Below are 23,651 nucleotides of genomic sequence, written 5' to 3'. Positions count from 1 at the left end.
CAAGTCTCCATGGCGTGAGTAATCAATAGAAAAAAAAGTCATTTTGGGGGTGAACTACTCCTGCCATGAATCAAAAGTCAAGAACCGGTCAACAGGGTAGGGTAGGGTAAGAATTACTGCAGCCTACCAGTATGTACTCCTACTGCAAGTTTAATCCAATTTCAATGCAGTGTAGTTCTATTTCAATACAGTAATAACACAGCTTTGAAATTGAAATTCACATGATCAATGTAGGCCTACTACATTGATTGGACTAACACTGATTACATATTGAACTTGATTTTTCATCATTACAGTATTTTATTGATGTGTGGCAAGTGACATTCAATATGATCTAGGCCTACTTGACATCTATAGGCCTATTTGACATCTGTCAATATAATATTTAGCCTGAACCAAATTACAAGCATATCTCTAAACTTTCCCTCAGGAATGAATAAAACCTACACTGTGAGCTTTGTTTTGTACAGTTTCATGACAGTATACAGTTCACTGGTACAATGTCAACTAAACAGCCTATTTACATTGGAGATCTTAAAAAAAACGTGTATAACATTGAATGACAGACAGAACACAGTACTATGCAAAGGATATAATCAATGGAAAAAAACAGTCGTAGAACAAAAGACAAGAAAAATAAAGCAAATTTGTTGGTTAGTTGGATAGTAATTTTGTCACTGGAAAGATTGGATTCTACGATGCTCTTTTCTTGTTATTACAGTGTCACCCACTTTGATTGTGAAGTTGACTTTGCAGAGGTTATGATTTGACCCAAAGAGGATGGATTTGGTTTTACCCGTGTTGTTGTTCCGTTCACCTCTACCACCTGTTTTCTCACCACGTAAGATTGCATCCATCTCACTGCTGCGCTATCAAGACCGATCAGAATAGAGTGCTACAGGGCCAAATGCCTTCTGGAGGTCCAGCATGACCATGCCGCAATATTTTCCATAGTCCACCTCACATCATTCAACTAGGCCTAGAGAAGGCATGTCACATGTGTCGGTGGAATGGGATTGAAGCCAGATTGGACCTCATAAAGCAATTTGTTCTAGTCAAGATACCTTGCAACCTGTTTGTAGACTATGGTTTCCATTACTTTAGATGGAACTAAAATTTTAAATTGGACGGTAGTGCCAGGGTCTAGTTAGCTGCCTTTTTTGTGCAGGGCGGTTACTTTTGCTAGTTTGAAGTCCTGGGCCTGGGGGACATGATTGATGACCCTGTTTGATTGATAGTTTATTGTGTGGGTAATGATTGCTTGTAGGCCTACTTTTACTCTAGTACATTTAGAATTCTTGACTTTTACTTGTAACAGAGTATTTCTAAATTGCAGTGATACTTTAACTATTACATTTTTCCACCACTGCTTAAAACGTCCAACAGAGGGCACCAGTCTCATTGATACTAACGACACGGCAGTGAGTGCCACACACTACATATCCCAAAATGCAACACGGGGAACAGTGAAGCACTGTCTGCTCACTCTCTGCTGGTTTCTGCGCCCTCTCAATGGACTGTTTGCAGCAACGCTGGTAGTGCTCCTCTAAGGTAGGATCAAACTCCATTCCTTGGTCTTTTCTGTAAAGTCATATCAAAACAATGCAAGCTCACTGTGGCTTGCTGCAATTTAGCCTGTTCCAAATGACGTTTAAGTAAAGGCAGTTAAACTGTGAAAATGCTGCTTAGTGTGACTCCTTTTGACATGAGTTAGCTTACTAGCTTTGTCAATAACGACATTCTTTTGTACCTGGATCACAACGCTGGACCCTGTGATCACTGATCATTAGCTGCAGAGTTAAGTCGAAGAGGCTGTTGTGTCGACATACCAACAATGCAAAAACACATGATCGGTGCTTTGTTTTGCATGCTATGCAGACCCGTGTCTGTGTCAGTCAGCAGGAAGCTAAAAACACGTGTGCCAAGTGCCAACCATAGAGTTGTGATGCCAACTTGGTTACCAAATGACTTAATTGTGTAACCTCTTTATGGTGTCATTAGGTTCAGTTATAATGCTACACAACTGCTGTTTAAATGTATTTTAATTATTAGTATTTTTAATACATATCCTAATTATTACTTGTTTTTTTCTATTTCTTTTCAGTGTACTATTTATTTTATTCTGTTTATTTGACCGAGACATTGTACAGAACTATCAAGCTGTACACAGTACATCACAGTGCAAGACTTGAAAATAAAGAAACAGAGGACTTTATCCTCTCATGTTGTGGATATAGTCAGGAACATTATGGTAAATGCATGTATATGAAATCAATTTCAGCCTTGAGTTAATGGCGAGTTTGATGTGGTTTAATCCATGATTTCACTTGAGAAGGTTACTGTAAAAGCTTGCAAGTGAGTGATTTTTAATGATTGGAATTCCAAAGAACGATTGCTTTATATGAAAAGGTGGATTAATTGAGTGTGAATTAGTGCAATATTGCCTCATCTTACTTTTTTGTATATTATGATGAATGAGTCGATGGTGCATCCATATTCATAAGCTCCTTAGATGGGGTCAACATTTATTCCAGTTTTATGGAAGGATGTGTGACCTCTTCTTAAAGTTGGGAATAGAGCAGGGGTCTTCAACGTTTTCAGGCCAAGGACCCCTTAGCCGAGAGAGAGATGAAGCAGGGACCCCCAGATAATCCATATACGGTAGTTTCATTGTTTGACAGCACAACCATCAGTCTGTTTTGGATTCACTAGCCCTTACCCGTTCAAAGATATGAGCTCCAAAATGATGTGCAGTGTGTGGGTTATGGGATGTGCACTGTGCATACAGTATATGAGGGATGGAAAGTAACTTTAACTGGTGCTTGCATGATAATATGTAGGAGCATCAATGTAAGAAATACCCGTTTCGTTTAATGGCTAACCCCCCCCCCCCCCCCCCCCGCCCGCCCGCCCGCCCGCCTGCCTGCCCGCCTGCACACACACACACACACACTCCCCCCCCCCCGTGTGTGTGTGTGGGTTTGTGTGTGATTGTGCATGGCCTGAACAACAGCGCCCCTCCCTTAACATGTGTGGTCACAAAAGGTACTGTAGGCTAAATAGATATAGATACACCATAAAAATGCTATTATACAGCATACGATTTGTGAAAGTGACAAACGGGCTTCACAGTTATGTCAGGTGTGTTCATATGCTGATGGTGATGCGATTTCAGATCAATTGCTCCAGCCACCGAGGAGAAACGCTGTTTCATACAGACAGACAGACACTCACTCAGACAGACATTCGCAAAATTATAGTATAGATGTCAATTTGTGTTTTCAGATATTCAACCACTTGAACCATCAATACTTAATAAACTTGACCTTTCACTCTGTACTTAGTCTGCTCTTTTTCCCCTCTACACCAAAGCTCTTTTCCGAAAATAGCAGATCTACAAGCTCACAACGTTGTGAGCTTGTAGATCGGCTATTTTTGGCAAAGTTCTCCCAATATGGACGCTAGGGTTCAAGTGGTTAATATTAAAAAAGGAGAAAAAAAAGAAAGAACAAAGTTTCTACCACACAAAGATTTGGAGGACCCACTGTAGTAACTCTTGAGGACCCCCTGTTGAAGACCCCTGGAATAGAGGGTTGCAACTTGCATTTCATAACAGGCATGCATAACTCTGCACAACACAGTAGTGTGATTGTGTTAATGTGTTCTTTCAGTGTGTGACATACATACCAAAGACTTGAAGTGGTGAGATTCACTTTGTGAACTGCTGCTTTAACTTTAACTTCAAGATTATGTCACATTATAAGTTTACAGGTGTAAAAGAAAGGAGGAAATGTACAAGCTGCAGTTAAAAAATAGCTGGACTATGCTCAAAAGAGAAATACAAATGAGGCAGAGACTATCACCAGGCATTGACACTAAGGCTTGCCCACCTGCCCCCGGCAGGTAAATAAAACTTTAGGGCAGGTGAAGTTCACTTTCAGGTTGCCCGACCGGGCAAGTGCTTGTTTGTGCGGGGACACAACCGTCTATGAACACAACACTTCACTGTTGCTACACTCATATATAAACTAAAAATACAAACTAGGTGTGAACCCATAGTCATATTATTCAATCATACTTTTCGGGCAAGTGGGCATGACCTTTGGGCAAGTAGAACATGACCTGTACTTTCCCGATAGACCATAGTGTCAACCCCTGCTATCACAGTCTCTCGTGCAAGTAAGAAATAACATTTAGCTGTAGATATAATCTAAAACATGTAAATAAGTGTGTACATACGTTATGTACGTACTGTATACACTTACATACTTACAAGTGATGATGACGGTGCAACAGTAATTGAGAGCTAGAGCCAAATGTGTCAAAACAGACACACATAATGCAGAGTTCCCATGTTGGCCATCATATGACTGACTAATCGACATCTTTGTTTTTTGTTTTTACAGGGTCACAATGACATGAGACCCCCCACCAGCTGATGGCTAGCTTGCTTTCAATCATTGTTGTCACGGCGTGGAATGGAGCAAAGGTCAACAGCCCTCTCCCGTACATGTAAAAGCTGCATGTAGCAGTTTAACTTCCCTTTCATGTCATTGTGACATGATCCGTTATCGCCCTGCCTCCATATTAACCCTGCATGACGCCAGATAGTCATGGCATCAGACATGAGCAAAGGGTGGAAAGATTGAACCAAAAACCCAAACCTTTTCTTTGTGATTAATTAATTACACTTCCAGTCTGAGAGCCAGCAAACTCGACTCCTGTAAAACAGAACTTCACATGTTAATTAAGCCCCATTTCCGCTGTAGGGCCCGCCCAGAACTAGAACCAGAACTTTCGAGAACCTGTGAAGTTCCGCGAACCAAGTTCCGCTTACGTTTCCATATAACCAGAACTAACCGGGAAGGTCCCAAAAAAAGAGCAGCAGCGCTACTGGCCCCGCCCGTAGGTTCCCAGAACTCCAAGTTTAGTTCTACCTCAGGAGCAGGACAGAAAAAAGGTTCCAGGAACCTCGTCTGAAACCGGTGCTGTGCGCAATGGAAACAAAACCAGGACCAGAAAAATAGGTTCAGGTTCCTGAAAGTTCCGGTTCCACCTTGCAGTGGAAAGCGGGCTTTGGTCAGCGCAAAGGGACTTGACACAAACGTAGCCCGACAAAAATGGCGGAGGACGAGGCCCCAGAGGGCGGGGACAGGTCGGGCGACGAGGAGGAGGAAAGAGAGACGGACCCGAAGGAGACCACGCCGCACGTGGACCTGGGAGGAGAGCGAGACGTAGACCCAGAGACCGCCGCCGCCGCTACGGCGGGGGAGGAGGAGGCCGCCGCGTCTCCTCTGACGGAGGAGGATGCCAAGAACCGCCGGACGTCCCACTGGACGGTGGTGTTCCTGTGCTTCTACGGCTTCATGGCGTCCATCAAGCCCGGGGAGCCCTTCATAACGCCCAACCTGCTCAGTCCGGAGAAGAACTTCACCAGGGAGCAGGTCAGTCAGTGATGTAAACCCAGTGGTTCTCAACCTGTGGGTCGAGACCCCCCGTGGGGGGGGGGTCGCCAAATGATTTTAGGGGGGTCTCCCCAGATGATTGGCTTAATGTGCAACATTGTTTTCTCACTCGACAGTAAACAAACCAACATACAGTTTAAGTGTATCCACCTCTTTCCGCGGGAATTTAGTGGAGAATTTTTTGCACCACACTTCCGGTTAATAGCAGAGATACAAGCTCACGTTGCGTCGCAGATGCAGCCATTGTGAGCTTGTAGATCACACTCGGCTGCGGCGCCGGAAGCTCTGTGCAACTTCTGCGCAATGCACGATGGGATGTTGGAAAGTTGTGGATAGAGGGTATCAGCAAATATGATTATTTTGGGGGTCGCGGCCTGAAAAGGTTGAGAACCACTGATGTAGCCTACAGTAAATGGGAGAGCGTGTATCATGTAATTCTCAACGTGGGGTCTGGTCTCAACTAATGACACCCCCAGGGGTCCTTAAGAAGATTCCAGCGGTTAATCAGATAAACCAGTAAGACTCCCTAATCGGGAGATAAGCGACCGTCAGGTCGCATGTATACACGCAGCCTCATGGTGGCACTAGAACAGGGGCATGTGAGAAATCAGGGGCGGAGGTTGTGGTTTGCCAGCCAAGAAGTGTGTGTGCAAAGTTTGGCATGGATAGGGCCAACGGTGCCGGAGATAAGAGTAGGGCCAAAAGTGTGACGTGACGTGACGGACAGACGGAGGGACTGACTGACAGACAGCCGGTGGAGGTTTTCATAGTAACTTGCGACCTGGCTGGCAGTCACAATAATAGTTGGAACCAAATGGACACAGGGTCAATCTGAAGTTATGGTTCCATTTGGTTCCATTTGTACAAATTCAGAGTTGAATTAACAGAGGATTTTGCAGTGTACAGTAGATGATTTGTGCATGCACACGTGCGCACACGCACACACACACACACACACACACACACACACACACACACAAACTATGCTCATATGTGCCCAAAAGCAGACCATGAATGTAATCTTTGCCCTTCTCGTGATGTAACCAAAGAGCCAGTGCGGATGCATTTCTCACTGATCCAGTCAAATACTACTTTACAGTACGGTACTGTACTGTACCCTGGCCCTGTACATTGCCCAAGTCAAGGTACACGCCAGCCAGCCCCCACCCTTCTCACACATGCTTGAAATGCATGCATGGACACGCATTTTCATCTTAACGCTCCACTAGATAATGTTACTGCTGCGTTTTCAACTTTTCAGAGCTCTGTAACAGTAGCATATTTCAACCAATCCTCAAGGAGCACCATAGCCCACTTCCCCCACTACAATGTATATTACTTAGTATGCACTGTGAGAACAGTTTTTATATTTAGCATTAATGATCCTAAAGCTGGATTTATACTTAATACAGGGGTCTTCAACAGGGGGTCCGGGACCCCTAGGGGGTCCTCATAGTTATTACAGGGGGGCCACCAAATCTTTGTGTGATAGGATAATTCTTTTAAATTAACAACTTGAACCCTCGCGTCCCTATTCTGATGGGACATTTTGCCAAAAATGGCAGATCTACAAGCTCTCAACGCCTAACGCTGCGAGGCGTTGAGAGCTTGCAGATCGGCTATTTTCGGCAAATAGGTTTGGTAAAAAAGAGCGGACCAAGTACAGAGGGAAAGGTCAAGTTTACTAACACGAATCCAACATAGACTCATCACAGTGCAGTCAAACAAGCCTATGAATCTATCAGTGAAATCGATGAAAATCTGCATCACACATTTATTTAGACAATATGTTGAGGGGGTCCCTGCTTCATCTCTCTCTCAGCTAAGGGGTCCTTGGCCAAAAAATGTTGGAAAACCCCTGGACTTAATACATTCACTGCCAAAGACGACTTGACTCTTATTGCGTTTCTGGCTGTAAACCCTAGACCGCGGTCTCTCGCACGCGGGAGTGACAAACATCTTTGTTTGTTGTTGAAGTTCTGTTTTGGTTGTTTATTTCATATAGGTCAATGTAGAGCGATGGGAAACCAAGGGCAGAGATAGAGGAGAGAGAGATAGAGGAGAGACGTGTGAGACAAGTAGTTGTATCGAACCCGGTTTCTCGTGCTCCCAAGGAGCACTTGGTATGTGAACCCGTTCTGGCTGAGCCAGTTATTTTGGCAACTTTTCGGTATTGATTCTATTTTTGGTTATGTTGGCAGAGATTTGAATCTTTTTTTTTACCATACTGTACTTGCTAGGTATTTCAGGTGTGTGTGTGTGTGTGTGTGTGTGTGTGTGTGTGTGTGTGTGTGTGTGTGTGTGTGTGTGTGTGTGTGTGTGTGTGTGTGTGTGTGTGTGTGTGTGTGTGTGTGTGTGTGTGTGTGTGTGTGTGTGTGTGTGTGTGTGTGTGTGTGTGTGTGTGTGTGTGTGTGAGAGAGTGAGTGAGTGAGTGCACAGCAGGGCACTGCACTCATTAGCCCTAAGACTTAATGAATGAGCATGCAGAGCCATGTGGTCAAAGTTCACATTCCTACAAAGTGATCAAGTGAAGGTATTAAAAGATTGTTTGAGTTTTACACTCAATGGCAAGATGTTGAGTAAGAACATGAAGAACAAATAAGCTGTAATATTTTAAGGTTAGTTGTATTTAGGTCCAATATGAAATGTGACTTTTTTCATGCTATGTGATTAACTACATTAAAACGTACTTAAAAATTAGTAACTACACAGAACTGAGGCTGTTAAGTATGATTATTGTTACCAAACAAGCAACTTGGCAGACATGTAGGATCGCACTCAAATCCTAAGGTGCTGGTTTGACAAGTTTGGTAGAACAGAAATACACAATCAAATACCATTGCAATAGGCAGGAAATGCCAAGGTAATTATGTGTTGTCTTTGTTCTGTGTGTAGAAAAACAATCTGGAGGTTATGATATGAAGCAAGAGTCTGCGGTTTCTATGACAACAGGTGTAGTGCAGAAAGGAAGTCAGGAGACTGAGATGTTAGAGCAGGGGTCTTCAACAGAGGGTCCAGGACCCCTAGGGGGACCCCAGAGTTACTACAGGGGGCCCTTCAAATCTTTGTGTGATAGAAACCTTTTTTCTCTTTTATATCAGCCACTTGAACTAGTGTCCATATTCTGAGAACGTTATCCAAAAATAGCATATCTACAAGCTCACAACGCCGTTGTGAGCTTGTAGATCATCTATTTTCGCCAAAGAGGTTTGGTGTAGATGGGGGAAAGGAGCACACCAAGTACAGAGTGAAAGGTCAAGTTTATTAAGTATTGACGGTTCAAGTGGTTAAATATCTGAAAACACAAATTGACATGAATCCAAAATACACTGATGATCATGTTGTCAAACAGTGAAACTATATGGAATCAATTGGACTATGTGGAATTAATTTCACATATGCAACAGGCTACATCACTGTCCAGGCCTTGTAGAATATGACGTAACAATCACAGTCAAAATGTCTCCTGGCTCCACCAGCAGTATTGTGTAATACCCAATGAATCACCTTTTTGTAGAAATTGGATATCAGTTCAGGATGCTTTCAGCTGGTCAGTGAATAATGATGAATGAGTGTTTGCTTTCGGCTTTGGGACTGTGATTAGGATTCTTTGACTTCTTTGACTCAGGCGGTGTCTCTTAGAATTGACTCTGCTGGAAGGATCATTAGTTTCTCAGGGCGGGCCCGGGTACTGGCAGAGGACATGATGTGAACTTATTAATTATGCCAACTTAATTATTATTAACTTAAACTAGAAGATGCAATTGGAAGTTAAAGTGTGGTTGCCTTGAGAATGCCCATATATGGACATACTGTGTCAGTCTCATGTGGCCTTTGATGTCAGTCATCTCCATATTTGAGAAAAGTAAAAAATGTAATTAAAGTCAACGGAGAAAATGTATTCACGAATAAATGTATATAAATTAAACAATATGTAACATCTCTTAGCAAAATGCAAGGAATCGATTCCCGATGAAGAGGTCGATTTGACATATTATGGCCCAAGTGCGTGCCACCAAAACTGTGGGAGGAGTAGCGTGGCAAAATAAAGTTTACCTAGGAAGCGAAAGATGGATGGAATAAAGTCTGACAAGTGCTATAGCACAGTGTTTCTGAATCTACGAGGTTTCTGCCCGACAGTGACGATATTTTAGTGATTATGTTGCGAGGAAAACGTTGAGATAATAGCCATTTTGGTTAGAACTGACTGAAAATAACGTTGTACTTCAAGTTTAAAATGATACTAAATATTTTGTGCCGCGCTGTGAGCTTGTAGATCTGCTATTTTTGAAAAGTCGTGAAAATGTGTTCAAATCTTTGAATATATGTATTTTTTAAGCGAACATCTGTAAATAAAATTTTGCTTATGGGGGGGTGGGGTGGTCCCTGGAACAAAGTATTTTGAGATGGGGTTCCGTGGCCAAATACCTGCTGCTGCTATATCTGCTATTTTTCAATAGTTAAAGTACCAGTCCCAGGGCCCAGAATTTGGTGTGACACCCCTGCTCCTAGCACCCACTTCTTGCTCCCAGCAACTGTACAGTCTGTCTGGACTGTTTGGTGATGCTGGGTACAGTGTTGTGCCTCAACACGTTCTATGAACGATCGTTCACAAACTCGTTCTTATTTTGGGCGAACGTGAACGGACCGTTCTTTATTTCCGCTTGACCGCGTTGTTGTTGAGCGCGCTCATTCTGGCGTTTGTGAGCGGCGCTCGTTGGCTTGTCTTTGTATTCACTCAGTCTCTGTATGTAATCACGCCGCTTGAACGCATCTTGTCTTTACAGTAAATGTTTATTTAGCGTCGGGCAGCGCTGTGTGCGCTCAGTGCATCGCCTCCTGTCCTCGTCCAACAGTAACGTACATCTTCCAAGACCAAGTAAAGGCTGACTTAGAATTTGTCGTACGACGTGCTGCATGCCGAAAATAGCTGAACACATCGACGCGCTGTGAGCTTGTAGATCGTCTATTTTCACTAGAACTGTGTTATACAAAATGTAATGCCTCAAATCTTAGTGCTTGTCAGGGTGGGGGGTCCCCTTTTAAAATATGATTATTTTGGGGGTCGTGGCCTGAAAAGGTTGAGAACCACTGACTTAGGGGAGGCCATGAGGTGGCTGTCATCTTCTCCCCCTTGCTGACGTTTGCCTAGGCAGGGTTTGAACCACTCACCGTCTGCATGAAGGTCATATGCACTAACCAACGTCACACCCTTATATGCTATGTGCATGGACCGCCCCTCTCATGGCCGTTATATACTGTATGCCTCATGCCTCAATATTATGACATCACCCTTTACATTTATATCAGGTCGCACATATTGATGGTGGCGTCACCAAGAATGTTAATCCCTCATTGGCTTTTATGGTGAGGATGACGTCACTATGTGTTTTCCCAATGGTTTTCCCATTGGATGACATCAGCGCACACACTCTCGGACGGGCGGATGGACGGACGGACGGGCGGATATTTCCATAATTTATAGTTGGATAAGAGACGAGCAGGGAGGTGTTGCCTTTCTACCTCTCAATGCAGTGTGTCTTCATCTCAATATGCACACATATGGATGAATGGTGTCATACTGGTGTCATCTAACATATAATTTAGCGAATGTCTGTCTGTCTGAGTGAGTGAGTGAGTGTCTGTCTGAGTGAGTGTCTGTCACAGCGTTTCTCCTCAGTGGCTGGAGCAATTGATCTGAAATCGCATCACCAATAGCATATGAACACACCTGACATAACTGTGAAGCCCTTTTTTCACTTTCACAAATCGTTTAATTGATATTAATTTATTAGTGAATACATTTTTCCCATTGACTTATAATGGGAATCGCAAAAACTCACATTCAATATTTTTTTTCTCGCAAACCATAGGGGCTACAGTTACAAAACTCTGAGAGGAGATTTATAATGATATCAAGGATTAAATAAAAAATAACTTTGTCAGTTGGCCTCATGGTGGCGCTATAACAGTCCACTTTACGTTTCGGCCTGTAACTCTTGAACCGTAAGTCGGAACATTAAAATTCTTTTTTCCCTGGATTCCTTGGGTCAATACGCATCTCCCGATATAGGCCCCGCCCATTTGCGTCAGGATAGATTTTCCGCCATTTTGAATTTTCTCCAAAACACACTTTTTGCTCCTTTTCCTACATATTTTCTTCAAATGTCACGAAAATGGGTACACATGATCTCTGAACCCATGCAATGAACATAGTCAAGGGATATTTTGATAGTCCATACCGTTCGTTCGTAACGGGCCTCCAAAGTTAGCGGGAGGGGCCCGTTTTGCAAACAATAGCCATAAATCACAAACAAAACGTCGAGTCAACACTGAATTTCTGCCACAGGTTGCGGGTGGCTTACTCAACGAATCCCCAGAAGCATTTCCAATTCGACCCGTAGAGGGCGTCACAAACGCGCAAAACGTAACCGTTTTGTTCCAAAACGCGTTTTTCAGGCGGACCGACCCTCTCAAAAAGAAACACAGACCACTCTGCGGATGGTCTCACGGTCCAAACCGCTGCACACACACACACACACACACACACACACACACACACACACACACACACACATAGCCATTAAACGAAACGGGTATTTCTTACATTGATGCTCCTACATATTATCATGCAAGTACCAGTTAAAGTTACTTTCCATCCCTCATATACCGTGTGCACAGTGCACATCCCATAACCCACACACTGCACATCATTTCGGAGCTCATATCTTTGAACGGGTAAGGACTAGTAGTACTGACAGAACATGTTTCCAATAATAGTTTTTGCTGTAGCGTCAAAAATGACCAAATGACCACCCCAACGGGGCTGCTCACAGGGAATTCCCGGGGACCACCCACTCCTGGTGCTCCAGAACGGATGCAAAAGTGGTGGCGCCCCCAGTGGAGGACCCCCTGCCACTGCAGCGCACCTAAAATGCCGTAACTCGGGCTAGGAGCGACCGGGAGAGCCGGGGCCGGTACCTATTCGTCCGCCTCGGCGGCGCGGAGACCCCACCCCTCATTTCTCACATGGCCCTCTTCTAGCGCCACCATGAGGCCGATTCTTGCAAAACACATTTTTGGACACTGCTCCTACAATTTATGCCCTAAAATCACTGACATCGCTACACAGTATGTCTACACTCATGTCATCAACATGGATCTGTCCCATATAGCGCCACCTTCAGGCCGATTTTTTAAAACACATTTTTGGACACTGCTCCTACAATTTTTGCCCTAAAATCACACAAATCGGTACACAGTATGTCTACACTCATCTCATCAATATGGATGTCCCATATAGCGCCACCATCAGGCCGATTTTTTTCAACCAAATTTTTGGACACTGCTCCTACACATTCTGCCCTAAAATCATGCTGCGACCTGACGGTCGCTTATCTCCCGATTAGGAAGTCTTACTGGTACTGGTACTGACAGAACATGTTTCCAATAATAGTTTTTGCTGTAGCGTCATTAGCTATATTCCATGTAATGATGTCAATAAGGAATGTCATCACAACATCGTCATCACCTCCAATATGTTCCTATAAATGTGTTTTATTTTAAAACACATTGCCATTCAGCAATTTTTAGGATCAAATCGCCCTACATTCGTATAACCTCTATTGTAAATTAGTTGAACTGATTCATCGTGGTGCTATTGTGTGAAATGATTCACTGGACGATACATCTGAAAGGAGGACCTAAAGAGTCCACCCATGCTGCTGTGGTAGTCGGACACAAGCTGTACTCATTTGGAGGATACCATAGCTCCCTGAACAACGGGGATCAGATCGAAGTCCACATCTTCAACACATTGTCTTTGCGTTGGAGGAAGTTGCCCCCAGTGACAAATGGAAGAGGACAAAGTCCCATTGAGGTTCCCTCCGGACGCTGGGGCCACACAGCTGTGGTGGTAGAAGAAACAGCCTACATCTGGGGTGGGTATCCTTACTGCAATGTGCTTTATGCCTTTGATGTTGACACCCACAGCTGGTCCAAACCCACTATTGCTGGGACTATTCCAGGAGCAAGGTGTTACCACTCAGCCTGTGTCCTTGAGAAGGTAATTTATGTGTTTGGAGGAGTCACCCAGCTGACTGGACGTACTAATGATATGTACAAGTTGGACACCAGCATAATGGTCTGGTCTTTAATTAACACCAGAGGAATTACACCACCTCCTTCAGCAGGTCACTCTGCCACCACCATCGGGACAAAGATGTTTGTATTTGGGGGATGTGGGGGTGGCGGTGGCTACTGCAACAGCATCAGAGTGTTTGACACAGAGACCAACTGCTGGCTGAGCATGCCTTCTAGACACCTTATTCCAGAAAGACGCTGTTATCATTCAGCCTTTGCCTACAATGGAGAGCTGTACATATTTGGTGGCTGCAATGGGCCCCAGCGCTTAAATGATCTGTGGGAATTCAGTCCAGTGACCTTTTCCTGGAAGCAGGTCGAGCCCAAGGGGAAAGGTCCCTGTGGGATGTGTAGGATGTGCTGTTGCATGGTGGGAGATTATATTATCATCCATGGAGGACGCACAGTAAACTACCTCACTTCTGGTGACCTGTACATCCTAGACTTAAATCCCAGCCTGAAGATGTTATGCAAGCTAGCAGTCACTCAGCATGGTCTGGATCAGTCTGAACTCCCACATGAGGTCAGGTGGGAACTGGCAACCATGACTACCAACAGCAAGATAATAAAATGACAATGTACACAGGCACACATGCACACGTGCACACACAAACACAATTAAATGTAGTCTCATTGAATGGTCATATCGTGAAACAGATTTTGAATGCATTGGGGTGAATATCACACTGTCCCCAGAGATGTCTTTAATTATTCGTTCTTCGTTTATACAGACCACCTTCAACCAACAGTTTGTTCTACGAGCACCTACAGACCATGCTTAAAGAATGTCACAGCAAAAAGGAAATTCTACTTATTGGCGATACAAATTTTAATTGGGATAATAAATCAGATAGGAAAACCCTAACCCTGTTTACAAATAGACCTGAGAGAATAACAAAAACTTTTAATTTTATAACTGGCATGTCGGACCATCACATTACTGGTGAGGAAACTGACAAGGTAGTAAAACCAAAATCATTTCACAAGATAATCCCGATGTCTCCAAATAAATTCAAAATATTATCAAATGATCTCGCGGCAGCCCTGGACTGCCGTCGTGGCACCCCAGGGTGCCCCGTCACCCACTTTGAAAACCCTGGCCTGTGCTATAGCACAATGAGTGGTGTGAGAATGATCTTTTCTAATTGAATTAATTCCCTTGCCATGCTCTTGTGTTTTCCCAGGTAACCAACGAGATCAGCCCGGTGCTGTCCTACTCCTACATGGCTGTGCAGGTGCCCATCTTCCTGCTGACGGACTACCTCCGCTACAAGCCCGTCCTGATCATCCAGAGCCTGAGCCAGGTGGCCGTGTGGCTCCTGCTGCTGCTGGGCTCCAGCATGCTGGAGATGCAGTTCATGGAGTTCTTCTACGGCATCACCATGGCGTCGCGCGTGGCCTACTCCTCCTACATCTTCTCCCTGGTCAGGCCGGAGCTCTACCAGCGCGCCGCCGGGTACTCGATTCAATTCAATTCAATTTAATTTAATTCCAAGGGCTTTATTGGCATGAGAAAACATACGTTTACATTGCCAAAGCAGAAATGTACACAGTGCAATACAATCGGAACAGAATATCTCTGCTGTCGGGCCAAAACTCCAAACCGGTGTAGATTTCGTCGACTAAAACTATGACAAAATGTTTTTTTTTGTTCACTGACGAAAACTAAATAAAAACTAAATAAAAATTAAGCTGTGATGACTAAAACTAAGACTAAATATATCGACAATTTCGTCAACAAAATAAAAACTAGACTAAAACGTTAGGGAGGGACTAGTGGAGAAGAGTAATTTTATGTTTGGTTGCTCACAACGCGTCGCGATCTTGTAGATCTGCTATTTTCAGCACAAAACCAAGTGTAAAATCAGTCATTACGATGCCATCAAGGCCTGCCAAAATAAAGTCGACTAAATCAACTGTAAATTTAGTCGCCTAAAACTAAGACTTTTCAGGTGACTAAATTATGACTAAAACTAAATTACATTTTATTCAAAAGACTATGACTAAAACTAAATAAAAATTTGCTGTCAAAAACAACACTGCTCCAAAATGTTCATTTTCGGGAAAATTAGCTCAAGTGGAGTTAGGAGGTTTTGACCGAAGGGCTTTTTACTATTTTTCATTGGTTCAATATTATTTTAACCAACACACAGATGTAAAGGGTGTTCAATAGCACATATTTATGAAAAAAAGAGAGGGCCAATCGGGTGGAGTTAGCTGGTTTTGCAGAAAGTGTGGAGTTAGGAGGTTTTGTCCCAAGCCCTTTTTACTACTTTCCATTGGTTCAATATTATTTTAACAAACACTCGGATGTAAAGGGTGTTCAATAGCCTTGATGTATGCCAAAAAACTGTCTCCTAGGGTTGATACCCTCACAAAAACATGCAGTAATCCTGGTCTCTATAATGCCTCCCCCTGGCCAGCCGGGGCGCTTGATGGAGGGGAAAGGAACTGGTTGGAATAACGTGTTCCTCCCACGCGCTACGTCCATACCGGGGAAATCCCCCCGGTCAGGTGAAAAGAAGCAACTTGGACTACTCATGCACTGAAGGAAGCATGAGGTCAGTCTGTTGTCTCCCCAGGCGCGGCAGAGGGAGAGCAGAAACCAGGATTACAGGTTAGGTAATTGGCACTGGGTGAAAAAATGTGTTGCAAAATCGTAGAAAAAAAAAAAAAAAACATAATCGTGACAGCCCTGTTCTCTGTTCAGGTACTCCCGCTCGGCCCTCCTCATCGGCGTGTTCAGCAGCTCGGTGCTGGGCCAGCTGTGCATGTCGCTGGGCAACGTGCGCCACACCACGCTGAGCGCCCTGTCGCTGGGCTTCGTCAGCTTCGGCCTGCTCCTCTCCCTCTGCCTGCCCTGGCCCAAGCGCTCGCTGTTCTTCAACCGCACGCACCGCCGGGAGGCGGCGGCCAAGGTAGGGACGGGACTACAATCGCTATTATCGTTTATCGCGATAAAAAACACTCAACAATAATCATATCGTGGAGATTTAATTCACCCTTTGTCGGCCTTCTGATTGGTCCCTGACTGACCAACCAGAAGGCTCTTTCTTCCTTGTGTCACCCTGGTTCTGCCTTTTTTATGTTGAATTAGCTAAAACATCATTTTTGGATAAATAAAAACATTTAAAAACATGCACAGGCACTATACTGCACCTGAGAGGCTCCTTTTTACTGAAACCAAGTTTAAAATAAGTTGAATACACAGAATAACAATAAGAAGCAACTGAATTTCAATGGTAGTGGATGGAGAGAAAGGACTTTTGTCCCACCAAGACCAACCAATGGGTGCAAAGAGGGGCTGGACAACGGGCGGGACTTGACAAAGGGTGAATTGTGACCGTCAGGTCACAAGTTACTATGAAAACCTCCACCCGCTGTCCCTCCGTCAGTCAGTCAGCCCCTCTGTATGTCGTGACGTGACGTGACGCATCACGTCACACTTTTGGCCCTACTCTTATCTCCAGCACCGTTGCCCCTATCCATGCCAAACTTTGTACACACACTCCTTGGCGGTCAAACCACAACCCCCGCCCCTGATTTCTCACATGCCCTTCTTCTAGCGCCACCATGAGGTTGCTTTTTGCAGACAACATACAGTACATGCGTCCTGACGGTCGCTTATCTCCTGATTAGGGAGTCTTACTGGTTAATCATGAAATCATCCTCTGTCACGCATTGGGATGAATTCACCTTTAAAATGCTGAGCTGCATATCCGGTACCACTTAAACTCTCTATAATTGGTAAAAGGGACTTGTAAATAACGTACTTGATAGTCTTTTTTTTTACTCTCTATGAATTCTATGAAGTTGTGAACTTGTAGATCAGCAATTTTTTGGCAAATGTTCCGCCCCAGGATAATGGATGTCGGGGATATTTTGATTATTGCGATAATATCGTAAATCGCTACTTCTTTGGCCAGGCAGAGCTGGACAAGATGAAGCCCGGCGAGGACGCGCCGTCGCCGCCGCCTGTGGTGGTCTCCTCGCCCACCTCCCTGTGCTCCAGCGCCTCCTGGGGGCGGGACTCGGTACTGGTGCAGATGCTGGGTGAGGTGAAGCATGTGGTGGGGAGCCCGCGGCTGAGGCTCTGGTCCTCGTGGTGGATCTTCAACTCCACGGGCTACTACCTGGTGCTCTTCTACGTGCACATCCTGTGGAACAAGGTCTACCCGGCCACCGAGAACAAGCACGTCTACAACGGAGGGGTGGAGGCTGCCTCCACGCTGCTAGGTGAGATGCCCTGGAGCTACTGTAAGGCCGGCTTTACACGGCTTAACACTGCCACTGAAATCTAGCCTGAATCAGATCTGAGTCGCATCAAAAGTGGAATCCGATTTTTTTTAAATAGTCTAAATGCAGACAGGTCACATGCAGGTCACATGATATCCACATCCAGAGGTGGTTTCAAATCCGATCCAAAAAACTGGAAAACGTATGTTTCTATGTCAGTGGTTCTCAATTTGACCGTGGACCGCCATCTCAAAATATTTTGTTCCAGGATTTGAGTTACAAATGTTTGCAGATCTGCCATTTTTGAAAAATCGTGAAGATTTTAGCAAATCTTTAAATATATATAATTTGAAAGCAAACTTTAGTAAATCTTTGCTTCTGGGGGTGTCCTTGGAACAAAATATTTTGAGCACCAATGATCATAGAAACATACGTTTTTCAGGAAACCATTTGGATTTAGAAGACATTTTTAGGTTTTTTTGAGGCCCTAAATGGGTCAAAAAAAATACACATTATGATGGCAGAGGCTGTTCCCCTCCCATTCCCTGACCAGCGTGTCGTTTCTCTCGTCAGGTGCGATTTCGTCTTTCGCCGCGGGCTTCGTGAAGATCCGCTGGAACGTCTGGTCGGAGCTGGTCATCGGCGTCATCACGGCCCTGCAGGCTGGCCTGCTGCTCCTCATGGGCTCCACGGACAACATCTGGGTGTGCTACGTGTCCTACGCGCTGTTCAGGGGCTTCTACCAGTTCCTGGTGCCTATCGCTATGTAAGCGTGGACAGGGGCGTCACAAGTGGGGGGAAAGTGGGACTGAGTTACTAGGGCCCAAGGTAGAGGCGCCTTAATTATTTGGGGACTGCCCCATAGGTCGAACTCCCGTTGGGTCGAACAGCGTCGGCAGGTTAGATAATCACCCGCGTCACGGTTACTGAGGTTAGGGTTAGGTTTAGGCATAGTTTTACTGAGGTTAGGGTTAAGGTTAGGTTTTGGTGGTCGATCCAAAGGGTGTTCGGTAACATGACATGTTACCAATTATTTTATACTTTAGCTATTGAAAAATAGCAGATATACAAGCTTGCAGCGAGCGTGTAGATCTGCTATTTTTGAAAAGTCGTGAAAATGTGTGCAAATCTTTGAATATATGTATTTTTTATTCAAACATTTGTAACTCAAATTTTGCTTCTGGGGGGGGTCCCTGGAACTAAATATTTTGAGATGGCGCTCCGTGGACAAATACATATCATTTTGGGGGTCCTTCACATGAAAAAGACTGAACACCACTGACATAGAAACATAGGTTTTTCAAAAAAACCTTTGAAGGATTTGAAATATTCAAAGATTTTTCAAAAATAGCAGATCTACAAGCTCGCAGCGTGGCACTCGGTGCCGCACTGTGAGCTTGTAGACCTGCTATTTTTCAAAAGTTGAAGCTCAAAATAATGTGTTCCCAGTCAAAATGGGTTAAACCCCCTCCCCTATGAAGAGCATTCATGGGGGGCCCGCAGTGCATCCTTGTACCCAGGGCCCAGAATTTGGTGCGGCGCCCCTGAGCGTGGAGGGCTGTCAAGATTATGACATTTTGCATGACAATCAACCCGTTTAGACCTGTAACGCATCATTACTTTAACCCAGGGGTCTTCAACGTTTTCAGGCCAAGGACCCCTTCGTTGAGAGAGAAATGAAGCAGGGACCCCCATAACCTGTTCATAGATTCCATATAGTTTCATTGTTTGACAGCACAATCATCAGTGTATTTTGGATTCATGTCAATTTGTGTTTTCAGATATTTAACCACTTGAACCGTCAATACTTCTCCCCTCTACATCGAACCTCTTTGCCGAAAATAGCCGATATACATGCTCACTGCTGCGAGGCGTTGAGCATTTAGATCTGCTATTTTTGTCTAAAGTTCTCAGAATCTGGCTAAAAAGGACAATCACACAAATATTTGGACGACCCCCTTTGTGACTCTGAGGACCCCCTAGGGGTTCCGGACCCCCTGTTGAAGACCATTGCTTTAACCCATTATTTTAGCTTGTAGATCTGCTATTTTTGAAAAATCATGAAAATGCAAGTCTTTGAATATTTTGACCCGATTCTATAAATGCCTTCTAAATCGTTCTTCTAAATCAGTGGTTCTCAAACGTTTTCATGTCAAGGACCCCCAAAATTACATGTATGTGACCGCGGACCCCCATCTCAAAATGTTGTTCCAAAGCAAATATTTGAGTTACAAAATGTTCGCAAATGTATATTCAAAGATTTGCAAAAAAGTCAAGATTTTTCATAAATAGCAGATCTACAATCTCATAGCACGGCACTCGGTGCCGCGCTATGAGCTTGTAGATCTGCTGTTTTTCAATAACTAAACTAAGGTATAAAATAGGTCCAGGTCGATTGATTTCATGTCAAGGACCGCTAAACTTATATGTATTTGATTGTGACCCCCATCTCAAAATAAGAGTGTAAAAATTAATGCATTATGTACAGTTACAAATCCAATACTGTGACAGAGAGTACAATACTGAAATATACAGTGTGCATAACATCTGAATGGTATACATGTTGTACTTAGCTTCCAGATAGCTTCGTCTCTCACCAAGGAGCTGTGTGCCTTGGTGTTTGGGATCAACACCTTCTTGGGGACCATCCTGAAGACCATCATCACCCTCATCATCGTTGACAAGCGGGGTCTGGCGCTGGACGTTCACAGCCAGGTAACACAGTAGTACTAATTTTACCACTTCCCATAGAGTAGTGAAGTGTGACTTAATTTACACATCCTACCTGGTTCAAGGTTTTCTTCCCCATTCTGAATTCCCATAGACCTTTTTCATATATAAGAACTGTGTCCCAGCGGTTTGTCAAATATGAGTGACTGACTATCATAAACCACACAGAGCCACCTCGCCGACAATATCGCAAAGACTGTTTGCTTATTTTTGGACCGCATTGCTTATTGCGACGATTTTAAGATGACTCAATGTTATTCTCCATAGAGAATTACTTCCTTGGAACCATGGGATGAGCGAGTCACGTCATGACCTTGTTACTCTATTGTCCCTATGTTGGGCATTTTGTTATAAACGAAAATTGTATTAAATTGCATGTTTACGCTCTGATCTTATAGGTTTTTTTTAAAGAGTAGAAAAAAAGCTACATCTGCTGATGTAACCCCTAGTCGCACCAACATGTCTTGTTTTACTTTTCTCATTCCTTGAGATTTATCACGAATTATGGCATTTTTAACCTTGATCTTCGGCACTTTTTGGCACAAGTGCGTTAAAGGAGTAGTTCACCCCCAAAATGACTTTTTTTTTCTATTGATTATTCAGGCCATGGAGAGTAGAGTTCAATAATATTTTTTGGTTGTTGTCACATTCCTAAGAAAGAAATGTGATAACAATACATTTACCCCCATTGATTCCGGATGGTGACCCGTTTCGAAACGGGTCACCATCCGGAATCAATGGGGGTAAATTTACTCGAATCAAAATTTTGTCTTAGGAATGTGACAAAAACCAAAAAATATTATTGAACTCTACTCTCCATGGCCTGAGTAATCAATAGCAAAAAAGTCATTTTGGGGGTGAACTACTCCTTTAATGCTTTCTTTTGAGAACCCTACTGATCTTTCCCATAAGGTTTCAAAGACAATCCATCCTGATTATGAACTTTTCTGCTCGACAGTTAATAATCTCTTCAGGGCAACCTAATTATCTTTCCCACAAAGTTTCATGAACATCTGGCCATTTGTTTTGTAGTTATTGTCAGACACACAGACGGTAAGTAAGTGTTACTGTACTGTACAGTGGGACAGTCATTGGAATAAACTGTACGCGTATGTAGGTCTGAAAAAGTATAGAAGATTAATAGTTTACAGGTTATGAAAATTTGGCAAAGACAACAAAGAAAGAAAACAAGCAATGTCTTTAACAAATGCCAGAAGTTAAAGGACCACTTCACCTCTGGGACAACCAGATCTTATTTTGTTGTTGTTTGGGACACAATCAAAATGTATCATATGACCTGTTGTTGCATGCATCATATGACCTGTTGTTGAATGCTGAAATACTAAAATATCTAAAAACACAGATTGAACACAAAAAATAAGGATTGTCAGAATTGTGTTGATCGTGTCCCAAACAACAATAAAATAAGATCTGGTAGTCCCTGAGGTGAAGTGGTCCTTTAAGCTAGATGCTACTGTGCATTTTATTAGAATGCAGTATTCTTATTCCTAATTTCCTTATACTGGGCTAACACCGTTTATTCTTTTTCTTTTACAGTTCCTGATCTACTTTGTTTATTTTACCGTGCTCACTATCATATACCTGGTTTGTGCTGCTGTGGTGATCGTCCGGCACTATAGAAACCAACCCAAAGGAGGGGGACAGGCAGCCGCTGACCAGCCCGCACTCACAGAGCTTGGTCCCGTGCCAATACACTCTGAGGCAGAACCGCTTTCTAACGGACAAAGAACCAAGGATTGACCCAAACAATAGTACTGTGCCTTAACTCCTTTTCTTTCTTTTAAAATTTTTTATCCCACAATTTTGCAACCCATTTTCACCCAGTGCCAATTGCCTATGTAATCCTGGGCTCTGCTCTCCCTCTGCCGCAACTGGGGGGACAACGGACTGACCTCATGCTTCCTTCAATGCATGAGTAGTCCAAGTTGTTTCTTTTCACCTGACAGGGGGGATTTTCCCCGGGATGGACGTAGCGCGTGGAAGGAACACGTTATTCCAACCAGTTCCTTTCCCCTCCATAAGGCGCCCCGGCTGGCAAGGGGGAGGCATTATTGAGACCAGGATTACTGCATGTTTTTGTGAGGGTATCAACCCTAGGAGACACGGGGAGAACATGCAAACTCCACACAGAAAGGCCCTATCGCCGACCCCACCTAGGGTGTGGGCGCTGATGACGCGGAGGGAGAAACACGCCCGCAGCACCCACAGCGTCCCCCGGCGGGAATCGAACCCAGGACCTTCTAGCTGTGAGGCGAAGAGCTAACCACTGCGCCACCGTGCTCCCTCTTAACTCATTCTGTGCCAATGACTGCTTATGACGTTTTTTTTCCAATAGCCCTGTGTGCCAATGACGGCTTATGACGGTTTTTGTGTTTTTTACATAGAAAAAAAAAAAAAAATCATTTTTTTTTTTTTTCTAAAGATGTCAAAATGACCTGAGATCAGAGAGATGCTTTTCTCTGTTTGTGTGTTCGCTCCCTCGTTTAGCTGATTGAGAAAATGTGTGTTCATGTGTGTCCATTCTAGTGGATGGACACTTTTTTTCATTCAAACAGCTCTATCTCTGGAACCATTTGTCCGATTGCCAAAATTCTTTTTGCCACTGAATCACAACAACTGTGTCTGTTTCTGTGGGGGAAAAAATTATGAAAAAAAAATCTTTTTTTTTCATTGCATAGTAAAGAAAAACATACAAAATCTCGGCACAGCTACCTTGGAGCCATTTTGGCATCTGGCACAGAATGAGTTAACTCCTTTTCTAACCAGCTGCTTGAAGTATGTGAACTGTGATTTCTGTCATCCAGGGAACTGTTCCCATCATGCAGCCGTCTGCAGATGGAGTGGTTTTCTCTGCTTACAGATTTCAAAATAATGATATCGTCGTTGTCGGGTGGAAACCTCGTATCTCCCAAGTTTCAAATGTGTACGTTCTTTCGCAATGTAAAGCCCCGCTTCATCGTACAAGGCCGTCGCACAAAAGCAGTGAAAACAGCAGATCGACAAGCACACAACGCCTCGCGGTGCGAGGCGTTGTGTGCTTGTAGATCGGCTGTTTTC

The 23,651-nt window shown here is 43.9% G+C and overlaps 1 protein-coding gene across 1 annotated transcript; it reads left to right on the top strand.

Moving 5' to 3' along the window:
• Positions 1-1,507: 1,507 nt before the first annotated feature.
• Positions 1,508-22,975, top strand: slc19a1 (solute carrier family 19 member 1). Its single transcript, XM_080720661.1, has 8 exons — positions 1,508-1,551; positions 4,407-5,444; positions 14,792-15,063; positions 16,318-16,525; positions 17,534-17,843; positions 18,417-18,609; positions 20,417-20,558; positions 22,131-22,975. Exons 2-8 carry the CDS (start codon positions 5,121-5,123, stop codon positions 22,332-22,334), a joined length of 1,653 nt encoding a protein of 550 aa, XP_080576787.1. The 5' UTR covers positions 1,508-1,551; positions 4,407-5,120; the 3' UTR covers positions 22,335-22,975.
• Positions 22,976-23,651: the final 676 nt, after the last annotated feature.

Source organism: Nannobrachium achirus (assembly GCF_963921795.1).
Source record: "Nannobrachium achirus genome assembly, chromosome: 24".
In the NCBI taxonomy this organism is placed as follows: domain Eukaryota; kingdom Metazoa; phylum Chordata; class Actinopteri; order Myctophiformes; family Myctophidae; genus Nannobrachium; species Nannobrachium achirus.
This window is presented reverse-complemented; position numbering and strand designations above follow the sequence as displayed.

Bases quoted from the DNA above. Each gene is read 5' to 3' on its own strand.
- slc19a1 (XM_080720661.1), top strand. From the start codon at position 5,121: ATGGCGGAGGACGAGGCCCCAGAGGGCGGGGACAGGTCGGGCGACGAG. The intron at 5,445-14,791 runs GTCAGTCAGTGA...GTGTTTTCCCAG, and splicing joins AGAACTTCACCAGGGAGCAG to GTAACCAACGAGATCAGCCC. The intron at 18,610-20,416 runs GTAAGCGTGGAC...TGTTGTACTTAG, and splicing joins TTCCTGGTGCCTATCGCTAT to CTTCCAGATAGCTTCGTCTC.